The 19,853-nt window shown below is 41.0% G+C and overlaps 1 protein-coding gene across 1 annotated transcript in view; it reads right to left on the reverse strand.

Annotated features, from left to right (window-relative positions):
- Positions 1–19,853, reverse strand: part of LOC120735596 (synapsin-3-like) — a 124,780-nt gene that overhangs the window by 21,232 nt on the left and 83,695 nt on the right. The window contains exon 9 of the mRNA XM_040035037.1: positions 2,645–2,707. Coding sequence (XP_039890971.1) covers positions 2,645–2,707 — 63 coding nt within the window. The remainder of the gene's footprint in view (positions 1–2,644; positions 2,708–19,853) is intronic.

Here is a 19,853-nt window from a genome sequence, read left to right on the forward strand (position 1 = left end):
GTATGCAACAGAGCAACACACACACATACACCGGTATTTGCTCTTTAACTAATAAAACATGAGAATTTCTCTTACAATAAGTGGTTGAGAGGTCCAGTTCACTAACTCTAAATTAGCAGAGGTGAGGCCTAGCAGTGATCAGCTGTCAGTTAAAGCTGTAATGTCCATTAGCTAAAATCTTGCCACTACCTCAGCCATTTTTTTTTTTTTACATCTGGATGTAATTAGGTATTTTAACAAGGGATTCGCTTTCAGAGCCCTCAAGTGGGCATTCAGTGAACTGCAGTTTTCTAGCACTTCCAAGTTACTACTCAGCCTAAGAGGTTATGGCTTAGATTAGATTAGATTAGATAAAACTTTATTATTCCTCGGGTGGGTTCCTCCGGGAAATTCGGTTTCCAATAGCACAGCACTGACAGAAGCTACAGAATGTGAGCAGAAATATATACATATATAAATACAGATATATACATAAATACTCTGTATTTATATATGTCTTCATTCAAAACCAAGAATATGTCACAAAATATAGACATCTCATCATTTTACAGTCTATATTGTAAAGTACAGTGTTTTTATTGAGACCCACTGTAGCCATTGCATATTGCACTATGAAACTTAGCTAGCTATTCGCCTGTACAAAATCAACAAGCTAAAGAATAAGCCATTTTTTATTGTTTCAAAACTCTAATTTTTATGTACAAAACAAAGATTGTTTTATATTTTTGTTTGAAAAGTTAGAGTTACTTTTTAAGCATATGCGCTTTAATTTCAGAACAAAAGCACCTTCTTCCTGTTTTCGGTTATAAATGGAGTTATTTTTCTTTTATGTATTAGCAATGGTAAAATCAAAAGTGTAGAGTACTACGTGTAGTGAGGTTAAGTTCTACTTTAGTATTATTTATAATCAATATATGAGACTTGCTGGCACATTCAATTTCTTTGCTCCACCTTGAAGGGTTTTTCTCTCAAAAGCAAATAAAATTGCAGTGACCTAAATCCTTTATATTCATTCTCTGAGTTCTGTGAGGTCTGTGGGGCAAAGCAAGATCTTAGTCTGAAAGGACTTTCCAAGTTCCCCATGAGGCTCATGGGAAATTCTATAGCATGTCTGGCTTCTGAACAGGAAACCAAACCCACAGACGAGGGAAAAAGACATAAAGAAAGTGTCGCTCCTTGTATATTTAAATACGGGAGAAAGGGGAGAGGCTAAATGTGTGAATTATGTCATTGTGTCAAGAGTGTGACTCCATGTCTTGAAATAAATAAATCACATACGCAAAATATCCACAGTTCATTTCTCATTATGTATTTAACAGAGATGATTAGCATCAGTCCAGTTATTTCTATGCAGCAATCACGGTAAATGGTTGGAAACTGTTAGTCAGGCTATTGTGTAACAAAGCACTAAAACTGTTTGTCCACCAGGTTAACACTTAGTTTGACCCCAGGAACACATTACTGACTTTACAACTTTACTGTAAGAGCAATTTGGCTACTGTGGCCGATTTGAACCCTTACAGAGATGTCTGCAAAAACTAGAACAGACAGCAGTTTAGGCTTCAGACCTCCTGTCTGAACCTCAGACCAACCGAAGCTGTCCAGATAGTATCATGTTTAATTTGCATATATGGAATAAAGACAACTTGTATGTGTGTGTGTGTGTGTGTGTGTGTGTGTGTGTGTGTGTGTGTGTGTCTGACCTGGTAAAAGAGAAAATCTGAGCTATGAGCAGCTTGTGTGTAAAATTTAAAAAAAAGACATGGATATTATATTTAATTTAAGTTTCATCTCATAGGCGATTTTAGACCCTTTTAAAAACAGCGTATTTTAGTATTATTTTCTTCAAATGGTATATTTTCCTAACTTGTCTATTTTAACAACAGTACAGGTTTAACTCCAGTGTTGTTGATGTCATGATGTTACAGTGCGCTCACACAGAGGCCTTCGCTGCTGCTGCAGCAGAAAGAAGATGAAGAGGTAATTTAATATCACAAATCAGTGATGCAGATTTAAAACACACTTTAACTGAAATATAGCAAAAGTTCAAACTGTTTGGATAATGTGGGGACTGATTGCTGTAACATATAAAGTGTCAGCTTGTTTGTATTTGTTGTCTAAATATAGTCAAAAATGTTAGCTGATGTAGCTTAGCTTATTAGCTGATTTTAACCTTCTGATCCGCTTGTCTGCTGGGATAACACGAGCCGAGGAGCTGATGTACTTTATTAAGTTTGTTAAAAAATTTCTTATTTTCCTCTTCAGGTTGAAATGGGCTTCGGTTTTTGTTCCAGATCCAGGTGACAGCAGGTCAAAATGATTTTGATGTCTGGGAGCAGCCAGAATTTAATTTTGATAGTGCTTTAAACAGATACGGACCAGTTTACATCTTTTATTTGCTCATTTGGGTGACTGCATGAAGCCTGACAGAGGAGGATGGAGAGGGAAAAGAAGGGAGAGTCTTGCCTCGGGTTTCATAACTAAAGGCTCCGCCCTAAAACGGGTGGATTAGATTGAAATCTCTGATTATTCCCACTGAATTATTCTTAGACACAAATATAGGTCATCCAACTAATTAGGTTTCTTTTGTAAAGGGTTGATAACATTAGTAAACAGCATTATTCAAATCGTAAAGGAGACTCACCTTTCCCATGCCGGCGTGGGCGTGGCCCATCTTCACAACCACAGGGAAGGATGGACTTGTGACCTGTAAAAAAACAAAACAGTGGGGTTTCACAACAACCGTATAATTCAAAACGATCAATACAGTGTCAACGATGCATATATGATAATATCATAGTGTGTAACTGTTCTTTCTGTCTGCCTCTGCATCTCGTTTGCATCTGACCACCAAGCTCTCAGGACTCAACAAAGACAGAAGCAAAGTCATTTGTTACCATTACTGCTATAATTGTTTCATAGATACTACAATAACATAGTTATTGTACATTATTTTGACCACAATAATTTGATGTGTGATATAATGTGATGTGAAAATCACCCAGTCATCACGTTACGGATCTTTTCGCAGCTCTCGCTTCACTTACTGCGGCACAACAAACCATGTGAGAAGATTTGTCTGCTTATTGCAGAAGAAAAAAAGTAAATCCAGGGTGAACGTCTGTGGTGTTCAAACAATACCTGACTACGGGAAGGCGTTTACTGCAGCTCACACTTCAAACTGATTCATCTAGCACTTTAAAACAACAGAACTGAGCAGTGCTGCTCATTAAAATGACAGAAGTACGACTGAAGCCATCTCCTGCAAAGGGTCTTGGTGTGATTGTTTTGCACCCGAGTGCAATTACCATGTTTCGATCTGCACATATGACCCGAAAAAAAATGTAAAAATGTATCCGCTTTTGATTTACGGCCTGAAAATGGTCTAAAAAGCGCAGCAGTGAAAACATCCAAGGACTTGGATGTTACGCCAGTGATAAAGTCAAAGGTCAAATACATATTTTCTTTTTCAGTAGTCTGCTTAATGTTCCATGACCTTTTACACAGTCACTGTAACATAACAATCACATACTGTATCATCATCAAATACAGCTGCTATGCTTCTGGCAGCAGCATTTATGATTTATGAGAAAAATATTTAGCTCTTTAACATCTGAAATGTATTCTTGTCTAGTTCTACGGATCTACTGAGTGTCATTATTGAAATCTGTCAACACAAACAACAACTCTGACATATATTTTCTTGCCTTTTTATGTAAATTCCTGATATAATATATAAGAGTAAGATCGGGGAGTGTCCTAAAGGCTTGAAAAAGAACAGAACTGCACTTTGAACTCTCCCTTTTTATATATACAGTAAGACAGACGTGTGGTAAACGCCACACTGAGACACAACTCAAAGCAGACAGCTATTTCCATTGCAACTGTCTTGGATGTATACATCCAGTGTCCAGATCCGTCTTGTAAAATAACGCCCTGGCTCCTACTGAACCTAAAGCTGCTCAGTTTAGGAAGGATGAGGAGGAGACAGAAGAATGTGTGGGTTTATTACACAAAACTGCAACGTTTTGGGAAGCTGGAGGGAAGACCACAGCTCAATGGAATGGGCTTGGACAAACCCGACAGACCGCAAACACACTCTTTCTCATAGTTTACGCAACTGCAATGGATGAAATATCAACACATTACTTCAAACGTGGTTTAAACGCCCTTGATCAATTTGCTGATATGATTGTAAACGGGATGCAGTCTGAGGAGGGACTTTTCCAGTTTCATGAGCACTTTTCCCACTCTTGTGTGAAATAGCTCTCAGGCAGCAACGCCTAGTTAGACGAGAGGTCTGAAGGTCGTTTACAGCGGCTGTAATAGAGAATAACATTATTTGAATTTTTCAATTTATAAAAAAACTCAGAAACATACAATTCTATTCAAAGCCAAGTTTTCAATATTCAAAAAGCCTTCGTGCATTTTCCATTTTCACAAATGCATCTAGATAAGTACTGTGTGCACTGTGCTTATCGATGTGAATACCTGCAGGTGAAGCTTAAATAAACACTAAATGAAGATGCTGAGGGCACGGGCACCAGGCCGGATCATACCCTGAAATGTAAGATCAGGCCTGCCAGGAGGAAGGATACGCCCAAACAGCTGCTATCATTTGATCCAGGGCCTCCCTGGCAGTCATGTGACTGCACACCCTAATGCTGCTGTCAACTCGTTTCGAGGCTTGAACGGACACGGAGCTGCTCGAGGCTGTGAACGCCGCTTCTGCTGACAGGTTTTGACAGTGCAGGCCTGTCTGACACACTGCCAAGATAAAGTGTACTCTAACTGATGCCATTATCACTTTACAAGTGCCAGAATAAAGGAGGGAGGCAAGGCTGCAGAATGAGGTTCTCTTTCTAATGTCCAAGTACTTAACTTAACTAGGTACGAAGCATTACGTAAGGGAGGAGGAATAAATATGCAAACTGGAAAGATGTAGATGTAAAAAGTCAAATGTAACACAGCAATACAGTATATAAAAGCCTATATCTGTGCCTTAGAGTCATGGACTGAAATGTAACTATGGTAACAAGGTTTAAGTCATCATCCTCCTCATTTTCATGAAATCAAATCTTGCTTTTGCCTCTTTTTTTTTTAATAAATAGTTGTGAAATCCATCAATATCGCACAGATTTCAAACTGCCTTCAAAGCATAGGCTGTATATAAAAGATGGATGGTGCCTCCAGGACTGAAAAGTAGAAGTGCTTCTAAACCTGTGTTACTTCCAGTCACCTCGTCTAGCCATAAAAAGTCCAAGGAGCTCGGAAGGAAAGAAACTGGACTTCTTCAGGTTTACATCTAAAAGATAAATATAATGTCTCACTTCGTTTATGACAACAGTAAACTGTCCTGAGTCGTGTGACCCAGTGTTTTGAATTTTCCCTGTATTCCGATATTCATTGTTCATGTTTAAGTTCATTTAGTCATCTTAAGCTCCAAGGTTGCTCAGTTTTAGTTCTTTGTGTATTCGATGCCTTTGTGTCATCACTCCTGTGTTTAAGTCTCCCTTGTTGGTTCGTGTGTCTTTAACCTGTCATGTGTCATGTCTGCATCCCATTATGTTCCTGTTTTACTTTGAAAGTCTTGTTTCTATGTTCTATGCTTAGTGTTACTGATGATGTCATTCTAGTCAGCTGTTTTCCCCATGTGTTTCCACTTCCCCCGATCGCTTCCTGTGTGTATTTAGTCTGTGTTTTCTTTCAGTCTTTGTTTGCATGTCTAGCGACATCATGTCTCAGAGTTCTTCGTACTGATCAGGTTCATGTTCGGTTTATTTCATAGTTCCATAGTCACAGGTACCTGTCCGGTTTCATGTCCATGTCTCTGGTTTCCCAGGTTAGTTTCAGGTTAGGGTTGGCCGTGTTCGCTCTTGCTTTGTTTTTGTGTTCACAAACGGCTCGCCTTTTGTTTAGAACTCAGTTCCACCTCCTACCGTGTCTGCATTTGGGTCCTACTATTCACTCAAACACACAGCCAGCTCCCACTGACCGTGACATAAACAACTTTCCTTATAGGCTTAAAGTTTATTTGGATAATTTCAAATCTTATCAGATACGAGATGTTTTTCTTCTTTTTTTTAAAATTTGGTTACATTCAGAGCAAAACAGATGACAAAATACTAAAACAGTCTGTGCTCTGGGGTACGGTTACATCAAGACTGATGTGTTTACGGGTTCAGGAAAGAAATTTAGTTTTTAGGCTTTTTTTTGCAGCACTCGCTAAAACTGGCTTTCAGATTAAAATACACCTTACTCTATCCAAGCTAGGTAGCATTTCATTGTCACTCCTCCCATCTGAACATGCTCATGTCCTGCGATGGCAATGGTCATCTTTTATATACAGTCTATGATTGACACCCACATTAAATCCTGCTGATTACAAACCCCATTTGGGAACCTGCGACTATCAAGATCAGTTAATATCAGAGCTTTATTGTGTGATTTCGAAGCACCTTATTGTGTAAAGCCATTAAAGCCACCACTTTAGTTTTGTGCAAAAGCGTTGCATATCCCTAAATTACACAACAGCACATCTGAGACCATAACATAACTGAAAAGTGTTCGCACTACACTGAGCTGGAATGAATTTCTTGTGTTGTTTAAATTCCACTTGTGCTTCTATCTGGCCAAGGATCTTTCTGCTTGTCTTGCAAATCTACTGCTGCACAACTCAACACCTCCACATCCTTCAACAAGATTCAACAAGTTGTTCTAAAGAATAATTTGTCCTAACTCTCTTAATTAGCAGAAACGGAGCTGACATCTAAATCAGACCTGTGTTTTCTCGTTGTTTTAAAGACTGTGGGAAGTAGGAGAGCAGTCAGGAGTTCCAAACTTGTACAGCGGTTACATGTGTGCGTCACATGACAAATGATAAGATGCCTGAGGTTCAACAAGTGTCTGAGAAGAGCCCAGAAGTAGCAGTAGAGTGTGGGTGTCTATTTATCTTCTGTTCTGGGTGGAAAGGGCTGCAGCCACCCACTCTGTCTGGACACATTGCTTCCAGTCATTCCCATTTGCATGGCGATGACGGCAGACTTGTCAAGAAGAGAAGACCACATCCTGTGCTTCCCAACAAACTGACGAGGCCTCGCTATTATCTCCTTGTTTCTTCACTGACCACAAAAACAGCTCAGCTGAAATTACAACATCAGCTAGACAAAGATTAAGACTGATCGCCAAAACTATCAAATTTAGACATCCAGGAACTATTTGAAGAGTCATTTGACCAAGGATGTCACTGTGTGTCATCTGTAGGGATAACATGACAGTGTGAAAGACGGTCTCAATATTTTACATTTCAAATCTTGCGTTACATGCTTCTGGCAGGTTGGTGCAAAATACTTGGATTTCAACTTAAAAAGAAAAATGTGTGCTGAATTTACACAAAGTCCATGCTAGTGGCTGACCCGGTTTATAATATTTAAACTTCCTCTAGTTCTGCATTAACACCTTGATAAAATTAGATGTCAGTGGGGCTCCTGTGCTGCTGTGTTCAGGTCCAACAACTGCTAAAGCTACACTAAAACAGCTAATAAATGCAGAACAGCAGAAACTCTTCCTGAAATGTCTGTAACAAGGAAAGAAGAAGTCTCACTGGATAGAGCTTGCTTCCCCGTTTTGTTTAGAACTGTTTTAATTCGTCAAATCAGAGATCCAGCAAGGCCGGAAACACTCTCACAGATTCTTGTCTATGTTGACATGCCAGCGTCACACAGTTGCTGCAGATTTGTCTCCTGGAATCTCCTGTTTCAGCACATCTGAAAGGTTCTTAATTGGTTAGAGTACAGTGAACTCATTGTCCTGTTCAAGCTGTTTCAAATGATTTGATCTTATGGCATGGTGTGTTATCCTGCTGAAAGCAGCCATTAGAACATGTGTGTTCATAAAGAGATGATAAAGGGTCTGGAACAGTCCTTGGGTATGCTGTGGTGTTTAAATGATACTTAGTTGGTGCTATGGGGGCCGAAAGTGAGCCAAGAAAGCATCCACTCCACAACACCACCAGCCTGAAGTGTTGCTATAAGCAAGGATGGATCTGTGATGGATATGTGTTCATGATGTTTGAGCCAAATTGTCGTGAGTGACAGGTGTGGCACCTGATGCGGTCTTCTGCTGCAGAAGTCCACCTGCTTCAAGGTTCCACATGTTGTGCCATCAAAGATGCTTCTGCATACCTTTACAGCAACAGTAGGTCAAACTAACTTAGCTGTGCCATAGCTTCCCTACACTTAAAACCTAACACAGCATTTAAATCCATATATACTCTTTATTTTCAGTTTTGGTCTCCCCTCTGGCTTCTTGCTATCAAAGCTATTGTGCAGCGTTTCATTAGCAAAGCGGTTGAGCAGGATAAAAGCTCTGTGAGCAAGCGAGGTCAACGACTGTCAGTTAGCTTGCTCACTAACAGGACTAGAAGTCATATTTGTGAGCTTAAGTCATGTCTGTTTTGTCGTGTTTAAAGTCTCTAAATAAAACACATTTAATGACACTTGGGTTTAAATTTTAAAAGGTTTGGAAAGCAGAAATGAAATTCTTTGCAAAGCACTGTCTCATTTCTATTTGAGAGCTGGAGTTAAAACTTTAAATGTTTTCTGAAGATTTCATCTATAAAAAGGAGCGACTGGTTTAAACTGTGGCGGTAAGCTTTTCTTCAGACATGAGGGAGTCTATTTTATGGGAAAAGTCTTTACTTGACAGTGATTGATATTTTTAAGGAGAGAGTATGACAAAACAAGTTTCCGTCTTCGAAAAGAAAAAACCTCGGTGGCCGTCAGCGTCTCGGAGCTGTCCGATGTGGAAATGTTGGTCTGAAACTTCAGCTTCACCGTTCAGCCTTTTGTTCCCAGCAGTCTGTAAAAGGCATCCAGTGTGGTAAAGATGTTAAGAAGTCACATGCTAAAAAAGCTAATTATACGGTGGGTGATTTTACCAGTCTAGGTCCTTCTTTGGGAACACACAGGCTCCCCTCGAGTTACAGCAAAAGTGGCAGACGATCGGAGGTGGCACATGGTAGAAATACTTCAGGGAAACCCATCCGCCAACCTCACCGCCCCCTCCGCATAGCTGTATGCAAAGCTTGTGTGAGTCAGCCGGGACTGTTCCTCAGGTTGGTGTCTGAGGTGAATCATGCCTTCCTAACTTCAAAACAAATCCATGTGACATGTTGAACGCTTCCATCTGTGACTGGAGGGCAGGTCTGTATCCAGTGGAAACATATTCATTCATCCCAGCGAAGTGACAAATTCGAACTGGCAAATCAATCTCAGGATTAATCACAAATAAATGCCGGCAAGTTTTCAGCTTTCAGAATCAACTCAACACAAAAAGATGCTGAAAAGCCTTATAAAATCATTTCATCCACTGCTAATGCCAAAACTATTTATTATAGCAGCAGCAAGTCAACTTCTATATTCAACCAACCCACCAACAGTTGTCTTCTGCGCCACAGTGAATTACTCGCGGTCTGTCAGTATGACACACAAACACACACAGACACACACAACACGATGAAAACCTTGCAGAGAAGGGCTCAGTTGCTCGAGTTGCAGCGGGAGTTAAACCTCTCACTAGGGGCTCGTGCATTATAAAGGAAAACACATGGTGCATCCATCCTGCATTTATGATGTCTTAATTTTTATTATGGCCACTCAAAGCTGCCACATCAAGGAGAAGACATGAGGCACGATGGTTTAGGCAGACGACGAGAGCAGGGGGGACCCCGACCCAGAATCCTTTTCAAGAGTCTGACCGCAGCGAGACCAAAGACAGTTCGCCCACATCAAAACTCTGCCTGGGGACTAAGTGAGCCTCAAGAGGCCAGTAACGTTTATCACGCAGGTCCCTGCTAAGTTACTGACTGAATTCATACACCTGACAGGAGTGGAACCCTTTGAAACTGCTCCGTGTTTTAACTGAAAGCAGGAGGGTAAATTTGATTTGGAGCAATATTAAGTGGATAGGTGGCCAGTGCAAATAAACATTTATTAGACCAGAACCCTGCAGGGATGACATAAGGTGCTTTAAACGACGATGGTGGGTACAATGGTAAGACCAGGGGTTGAATCCAAATGCATACAATTTAGAGAATCAAGGGTTATTTATATTATGGCTACAGGTGAACCAACGTTTTACAGTTATAAAGAGCAGCATCTAATAACTGAATTAGAGCTCGTACTCAGTTTGAGTGATGAGCTTTATTGTCACTTTAAGATATTTTGTTTTTGCCCTCTGAAAGAAGTTGTACTTGATCTTTGTTTAGTTAACATTTTTCAATAAGTCGTGTCTCTACTTTAAAACTCTTTTGTTTGTAAGTTGAGATAAATGGTTCAGCACACCGTGTTAGGGTTAATTTACTTAAGAGGTGCTAGGACACAGAATTTTGTTACCACTGTAAACAGCCTCTTTGCTAAGTTAAGCTAACCTACAGGTTTTAGCTACATATTTAAAGTGGATAGACAGAAAATTACTAAAATATTAAACTGTTCATATCTGATGTTCAAAATAATGTCAACAGGTCCTTATCTGGTATCATTTCTTAGTAAAACTGTCCCTGTTTGTTACAATTACTTTTTACAACGAGGACGTTCAAAGTTAAAGTCCTAATTTGTATCTAAGACCTCCTAAAATTTGTTTCAAGTACTTGGAACAGCAGTCAGCCATTTTCCTCACTCAGACCATAAACCTTCAGAACAAATTTTACACATGCCCCCAAACCAAGAGTGACATAATCATGACACATGCAGTAGTTCCAGGATCCATCACTGGAGCAGACTTCAAAAAGTTGTCATAGCAACTTCCTGGACAAACATCCGCCCAAAACTGTGGCAGATGTCCATTGTGTTAAAGTGTGTACAGTAAAAGCCATTTAATGCAGTGTGGTAATTATTGTTGTGGAATTTAAACTCATCTGGCTTCCATTAGGGTCTGTCCTGGTGTATTTCCATGAGGGAGGCAGCTGTCTGGAAAACAATCCCGAGGATAGAAGTTTCCGGGGTGGATGCTTCCAAGCACTAAAGTGCTGATGGAGTAGTGATGGAAATGGCCGGTGGTGTCTTCTGGTGGTCAAGCCAACTGCTTTGTCATCATAGGCAAGTGTTTAAGGACAGGAAGAATGTTTGATGTTGGGCTCTTTCTCAAGATAAAGGCCTTCAACTCCATGCAAAAGTTATGAAATGTTTAGAGCTGACAGAGTAGTCCTTTAGATAAAAAGGTATATTTGATCCCACATTTGTAGCAATCAATGGGAAACCACAAAAACTAAGAATTAATGCACTCATTTGTTTCAAATTAATTTACATTTACGAAACCAGTAAACCTGAATCTAAAAAGTTACTTTTACACTGAAAGGCAAAGAAGTTCACTTCTGTCCGTGAAAATCACGCTGGATATCTAAACTGATTTGAACTGGATCTATGAAAGGATGCCACATCATTTGATGGAAAAGAAAAGGATCAACCTACAGTGGGCTGAATTCAAAGACACCCCGGGAATTAAAAACGCGGGACACTAGTCCAATTTGCTAAAATGTCATTGCAGTAACTCAAAATAGTGAGCAGTAGTTTTTATTGCCCCCATGTGCTGGTCTGCATGTTTCTTGGGATGGGATGACAGATAGTGTCCTGAGAGATTTCCCCCCAGATCTGGAACAGGGCATCACCAGTAGATGGTTCTTATATAGCACTTTTGTACTCTAAATGAGCACTTGCCTCGTGCACCCATTCACACAAGCACTTTGGTTTATGCAAGTGCTTTCTAGCTAAAATCCACACACAATTATACTCCAATGGACGTATGAGAGCAACTGGGGGTTAGTATCTTGCTCAAGGATATTTGGCATCCAATTAGTAGCTGACCTGCTCTACCAACTGAGCTAAAGTCACCCCAAAGTACAACTTAGGTACAACCTGGCGATGATGGAGGGAGCAAAACATAATTTCTCAGAAACTTTTAGAAACTTATAAATGGTGAAAGGTATTTTAGAAAAGAAAAAGGGGAAAACCAAACAAAATCTAACTCTTGTTTGGAGTGTGTCCTTTAAAACCTCTTCTTTTGGATGGCTCAGTCTTTCTGTGGTTAGTCATGAACCATACCCTGGTGAGACCAGAGGGTGTGTGTTTTGTTGTTCATAGCTGTACAAACCAGAGCAGGAGGCAAGTCATCCTACATGACTGGAATCCCCCCTTAATCCAGACCGGAGACTCTACACAAACATTTATGCACAGCATGGAAACACAGTCACATTATGCAAGTATTTTTTCTAGCTGTTAAGATATTCACAAAGGTGTTTAGATAGCTTGCAATAACAGTGTTTTGATTAAACTGGCAGAGAGGATCTCTACCCGTTATCTTAGTCATCTCACAAACACTCAACCTTCTGGTGCGTTTGCTCATCTCGGATCTACCACGGTTGTTCATTACATTTGACGCAGGTTCATTTCAATACTTCTATCAGATTATGTAAGATTAGAAGGTTAGGGTATGATACACAAAATTATATTTCCTCACTGCATAGTTAAAATCTGACCTAAATGTGAATGTGTATTTAAAAACAACATTCAAGGAAGAATAATCATGCTATTGCTCGCAGTTTTCATCATTTGTAGACATCGAGTTTGTGATAAACTGTTGCATGTAGATTAAAGGTGTTACAAAGGACAAAAGACTGTATTGAAAAGTTACCCAATAACTTTTTTTGTGGTTTTGTGGCTAATGAAACGGATATTCAGCTTCCTTACAAAATTTAGGCGCAGTAGCGGTCAGGTGCACTGTGTGCCGGGCGGCAGCCAGGAGCAGAGGCCCTGGCGGGCTACCAAGACTGGCTGGGAGGAGGCCCTGGGGCAGACCCAGGACATGCTGGAGAGATTATATCTCTGGGCTGGCCTGGGAACGCCTTGGTGTTCTCCCGGACAAGCTAGAGGAGGTGGCTGGGGAGAGAGAGGTCTGGGCCTCTGCTTAACCTGTTGCCCCCGCGACCCAGCCCCGGATAAGCGGAAGATGGATGGATGGACAAAAACTGACTGACTGTTTGGCGATTTCCCGGATTTTTTCTTTACTTTTCAAATCTGGAAACAAACAACAACAAAAAACCCCACCAACAAAACGTATCTGAATTCCTGGGCTAACTTACTGCTAAGCAAAAACTTTTGAGGGCAAAAAAGCTGAAAAGCTAAATGACATGAAACTAAATGGTGTGAAAGTGTTTGCCCTCTTCCTGATTTCCTATTTTTTTGCATGTTTGTCACAGTTAAATGTTTCAGATCATCGAACAAATTTAAATATTAGACAAAGATAACACAAGTAAACACAAAATGCAGTATCTAAATGAAAGTGTTTATTATTAAGGGGGGGAAAATCCAAACCTAGAAGGGCCCTGTGTGAAAAATTGATTGACCCCTAAACCTAATAACTGGTTGAGCCACCCTTCGCAGCAACAACTGCAATCAAGAGTTTTTTGATAACTGGCAGTGAGTCTTTTACATCACTATTCTTTGCAGAATTGTTGTAATTGAGACACATTGGAGGGTTTTTGAGCATGAACCGCCTTTTAAAGGTCACGCCACAGCACAGGGGTGGGCAACTCCAGGGCTCGAGGGCCGGTGTCCTGCAAGTTTTAGATCTCACCCTGGGTCAACACACCAGAATCACATGATTAATTCATTACCAAGCCTCTGGAGAACTTCTGGACATGTTGAGGAGGTCATTTAGCCATTTAAATCAGCTGTGTTGGCTCAAGGACACATCTAAAACCTGCAGGACACCAGCCCTCGATGCCTGGAGTTAACCACCCCTGCCACAGCATCTAGATCGGCCACTCCAAAGTCTTTATTTAGTTTTTCTTAAGCCATTGAGAGGTGGACCTGCCGGTGTGTGTTTTGGATCATTGTCCCGCTGCACAACCCAAGAGCTCTTGGAGTAATTTTGGTCGGTTGGTTGCTCCTGGGAAGCGTCACCACTGTTCCAAGTTTTCTTGATTTGTAGATAATGGTTCAGTGTGGTTCAATGGAGTCCCAAAGCCTTGGGCCTTAAGCCTTTCCAGACTGACAGATGCCAGTAACTTTGTTTCTCAGTGGTTTCTTTAGATCATGGTATGATGTGGGCTCAACAGGGCTGCCAATAATCAGACCTGATTGTGTTTAGTGAAACTGAACTCAGCTTTCCAAAAAATGTGGTCAATCACAACTAATTTAGGATTTAAGAAGATGGGCAATTACTTTTTCACACAGGACCATGAAGGTTTGGATTACTTTTCTCCCTTAAATCCCTGAAATTATCGTTTAAAAACTGCATTTTGTATTTACTCGGGTTATCTTTGTCTAATGTTAAAATTTGTTTGATGATCTGAAACATGCAAGTGTGACAAACATGCAAAAAAATAGGAAATCAGGAAGGGGGCAAACACTTTTCACACCACTGTAGTTGATTATCGTCAAAAGTATTCTGGTTCAAATCCAAATTTGCACTTATTATTCCTGAACGCTTTCTATGACTGAAATGTATTTAGGAGACTTCAACAGCTTGATTGCTTTCAAATGTAGATCAATTCCAGCTCATTTATCAGCACTGCTGCAGTGTTTTGCAGAGTACCGCCCTTTCCCGCTGCTTGCACAGCTGGTATGAATACAGATTAGCTTTGCCACATCCAGCTGTTCCAAACCATCTTCCTCCTTGATCTTCTCCGTCTCTCCTCCCTGTGTACCATGTCTTAATTAAAAACAGTAGCAGTGCTGACATTTGGGCCAAGCCCTGGTATGCACGCTGCACATGGCTGCCTTCCCTCCTCCACTGTCCAAAGAGTTGCTTATTCCTCCTGTCAAACACCCCTAACTTTAACATTTAAATGTGTACAAATGGATCAGTTCTACACAAAAATGGACTTTTCAACAAGGGAATGATGGGAGAAGCTACCCATTGAGGCCATTAGCTGTTTTTATGTACCACGCTGTTAACATGGGAGTATATAGACCATAGACTTTACATAAAAGATGGACAAAGCCACCGTGAAATTACCCATTGGTTTTGGCTTCGCCATGTTGGTTTTTTATAGCCAGAAGTAGAAGTAGCAGAATGAGAGGGAGCTAAATTGTCAGCTAACGCTGGCAAGCTCGGTAAGCAGATTACATCTGGAAGCTGCACAGGTATTATAGACAGAGTCACATGAATAAAATCCCTGAGACAGAAGACTAATAAAAGCCTAGAACTTATTCAGTGAAACTGAACTATGATCTCAGATGGTTTGTGCCATAAAGTAAGTCATATTATTTGAAAATGAAAATGCTCCAACTGCACAAACACGGTGAACATGTCTAGTTCAGTTACTCCAGTTAGCTGAGGGGAGGTCTAGCAGACACCGACTGGCTACAGCTGCCTATGACAGGACACCTGCCAATCAAATCACACCATGCAGGCTTTCTCACTTTATTACTGATGTCCTAATAACCTCTACAGATGAATGGGATCACGTGAAGCTTGAATTTGTAATTCTCATAGAAATGACAACTAATAAAAGGGTCGTGAGCCTGCCTATGCATAGGCCCCAGATTTGTCTCTCGGGTCTAGACCGGAGTTGTCGGGGGTGAAGCAAATTGAATACATTTATGTTTGACAAGTTTAAGTTCCCACTCTGCCTTTTGCTCCGTTTGAATAAACACTTGATCCCAGCATTGAGGGATTTAATTCATGCCTTGGCGAGCTGTAACTTTCTTCACAAAGTTGCACGAAACTGTAGCAAACCATGAAGTTAAACCCCAGTGTAAACACGGTTAAAGAAACACTCGATGCAGACTCTTGACATCTGCTTTACGTCCCAAATATCATAAACGAAACTGCATATTTAAAACATCCAGCTCTCCTTTGTTTTAATGTATTTTCTGTGGGAACAGGAAATTGGAGCGGGATATAGTGCAGGAAGGAATTATTCAAAGAGAGACTGCAAGGACGTTTTCTTGGAAAAATCACGTGGTCCGAGATGAGTAGAGGCAGCTGAGCGGCTTTCACGGACAGTACCAACTGCCAGCAGTGTGTCACTGTGACCTTTGAACTCTCGAAGTGTGCGGAGACACGGGCAGGGGAAAATACATTTGACGTCACGAGAGAACATTTTGTATTTGTGCGCTGTCGCGTTACTCACAGGTGCAGGTTTGGATCGGCGATTGTTTTTGCCAGCATCACTGAGCTGAAAGGTTTGACTGAATGATTCCATTCACTCCATGCATCATAACGCACCGAGGCCAAATCTGCACACAGCCACTTCATTTCTGCTCCATCTTTTCCGAGACCTAATACTGCCGGAGCCCCTGGAAACTGGGAAAGAAGCATCGCTTTTCCTTTAGAGTGAAAGGAATGTGGCACAGTGTTGATGGCTTTTGCAGGACTGGCTCACCCAGGACCCGTCTGTCCTTTTTCTTCAGGAGCAGGAATGTAGGTTAGTGAATTGATTATCGCTAATAAGGCCTGTCCAGGTCCCTATTAAAGCACAACCGCAGAGGAGCTGGACCTAAATAGCTGCACTCAAGTGGAGTCTGGACATGTACTTAACACTGAGTTTCAAACAAATCTCTGTTTATTTAAAATGAATAGACTGGACTGCAGTAGTGGCTGTGTCCTGTTATTAAAATATATTGGCTAACCATCTGTAATGTCAACCACGTGTGAGATCGCTCAGATATTACAAGGAACTCATTGAGAGCAGTTTTTGTCAGTCAGTGTTTTCAAAGATGGGACCAACAGGCATTTAAAGAGTTTTGGCCAAGCCTACGCTCTTTGTGCTAGAGGTACACCTTCTGTCTGATGTAAATGTTGCCATCAGTGAGTGTAAGCGCGGCTCTATGTGTGTGTTCACATACCAGCCAATTTGCTGTGGTGACTATACTACAAACCAGCTACACATACTTATTCCAAATGGACTAGAAAGTAGTCAGCAGCTGTCTGCGTGTGCGTATGGTAAGCCTTGCGACATCATTGTGGATGTGATGGCGCTACAGCACTATTTTAAAATATTTATCATTTCTGTTAAGCAACTATTAGTTTGTGGCAAAAAGCAATCTTCAATTCTGAAAATGTAGCCAGTACAGGAGTGCCCGTACAGCATTTCCTTTACTGTCCACACGAGGCCGGCTCTAAAAGCAAGTTCATCCCTTTTTATATCGTAGTACAAGGTGGACCAGGACGAGCATTGACAGAGCCCTACAAAATGACCTCCAGCAGGCCACTGGTGTGAATGTGTCCGACCAAACAATCGTCCTCTGGTTGGGCCTGTGCTCACTGCCCAGCACCATAGCATAGAGCACCAGAATTGGCAGCACTGTGCTTTTCACAAATGAAAGCAGGTTCACGCTGAGCACATGTGACAGATGTGAAAGGGTCTAGAGCAGCTGTGGACGATCTTATGCTGCCTGTAACGTCGTTCGTCAGGACCGGTTTAGTGGTCAGTGATGGTCTGGAGAGCATATCGATGGAGGAACACAAGGGTGAATGACAATGCCCGGTTTCATGTGGTGATAGTATGTACGCAGCTCCTGGAGGATGAAGGAGTCGATACCAATGTCTGACTCCCGCATGCACCAAACCTAAATCCAATAGTACACCTCAGAAACATCATGGTTCAGTCTAACGCTGCCAGGTTTTACCTCAGACTGGCCAGGAGCTCAGTGATGCCCTGGTCCAGATCAGGGAGGAGAGCTTAGGAGACCTTTTTGAGTTTCATTTTTTCACTTTTTGAATTAAGCTCTCTGTAGATAGATCATTTTCATTCCAGTGAAATGATGTGTCATCCTTTGGTGCCTAATACAATAAATATCCAGCATTCTTTTGTCCCATTGAGATGTGACAGTTTTTCAAACTAATGCTTTAACTTGTTTAAGCAGTGTATATATTACAATGTGCCAAAGAACATTAAAAGCTGAAGCTTCAGATGATTTTCTGCTGCTTAATTATGCTAATGACAAATTCACTCACACGTTGATTTGGCCTCTTGTTATGCAACAACATTTAGGAGAGAGAGGAGGCCTGAATTAGTAAGAAACGGATACGTTTGAGTTACAAACCAGGTAAGACTAAACAGAGCAGATTCAGGGTAACATGACCTCCTGATACTGCTTGAAAAAAGCAGCAATCCACAGCAATGATAAACTGTGGAATTTTCCACTTCCCACCAAGTCCATGAAATTAAACTGTTCTATAAATATTATCTCGTCCACAAGGTTACATGATTCTTAAAACAGTAACTCATCAACTGTCTCAGTTTCCTGTTCTGTTAAACATTATGGAAAATTTCAAACGCCTGAATTACATACAGTATGCTTAGACAGATGGAAAAAAGTGGCAGGGGAATCCTGATACTGTGATGTCATGTTTCTAAGTTTAACCCTGCCTGAGCACCCTCCGCCCTCCCACTGTGTGATGTCAGCATCCTGCGAACCCCATAGACACCCTTAACCTCTGACCTGACGATGAGTCACTTGACCATCTTCCCTAAATTAACTTTCCCTCTCCCCCTCCCACATGCACCTTCCGACTGTTGTTCGGGTTTCTGGGAAAAGCTGTTTTTTTTTTTGGTTGTTGTTTTTTTTTACAGTTTCTGATCAGAAGAAACCATTTACCAGATGAACTCTGTTTGAAGCAGTTAATAAAGAACACCGTGATACTTGCTAAAGAATGCCACACTTGTGTAAAGGAAAGCAACATGACTAAACGCACGTACCTGTTTGGGCTTATTACTCAAATAAGTAAATGATTCTCAGAAATGCAGGTTATTTTTGTCTGCTCTCCCAGAAATCAACTGAAATTAAAACAGGTGACCAATAACGTAAATACTGGTTTCCTTGGGTGTTTCTTCTTAAATTTTTACTAGTGACCAGGAGAGTGGTGCACTTTATTCAGCTCAGATATGTTGACTACAAGCTTAACCTTATCACGAAGGTTCCTGTTGCTAGTCAGCTACGTGTCAGTAGCTGGCAATGGGGCATTTGCATGCATTAGTAGTGATGACGGCGTTAACACCTCTGAGCTGCATTAACGCCTAATAACCCCTCACACGAACTAATCTGCATTAAGTCAACTGACAGTTTTGACGCGTTAATGTGTTAATGTTGACAGCACTAATTTATAGACTATTTGGGGACAGCAATCATGCTAACATATCAAAGAGCAGTTCTTAGTTCTTGTCTTTCTCATGAATGTGAGTAAAACTGTTCTTTGAGGTGTGTTTGTTTTTCACCTACACTTACACCTGGGTCATCTAAACGACATCAATCGAAATGACATCGTACTTTAAAATAGATCACGCCATTTTATTAAACTTCCTTAAAATACATTTGCAGAGTAAAGTCAGGGACGTTTTAGCTCATAGGAAATGTTAATATGAATGTTACTCTATTGCACTGTACAGTGACGCAGTCAAAACACTTGTGAATAGAAACAGAATTTAAGATAAAATTATACAAAAGTGGAAAACTTGACTTCCTTGTTGTAGGACGTTGCTAGGAGTTGCTGGGCCATGAAAACTTATGCTACGAAGCTCTCAGTGCAAAGTTTTCGTGCTGATTTTAATCCCAGAGGACGTTTGGAACTCTGCAGTTGCTGAGTTAGCAAAGAGTTGGCGGGTACGCTTTAGCACACAGAGACGCCGCTCTGTAAGATTTTGTGGTTGAGTTTCTAAACTGCGTAGTTCTTTCAGTGATGGCGTCCTCCCATGCTTAAATTCACTGAGCACTGTTTTGGGGTGGCTGTGGCTCAGGACAAAGACCTGTACCTGCTGCTCAGTTCATCAACACCAAAGCAGCTTAAACTGATTAACAACGCCTCCAAAACTTAACTGACCAGATCAATATCCTGAAAGTTTACCTGAG

Source organism: Simochromis diagramma, unplaced genomic scaffold (genome assembly GCF_900408965.1).
Source record: "Simochromis diagramma unplaced genomic scaffold, fSimDia1.1 OVJJ01000816.1, whole genome shotgun sequence".
Lineage (NCBI taxonomy): Eukaryota > Metazoa > Chordata > Actinopteri > Cichliformes > Cichlidae > Simochromis > Simochromis diagramma.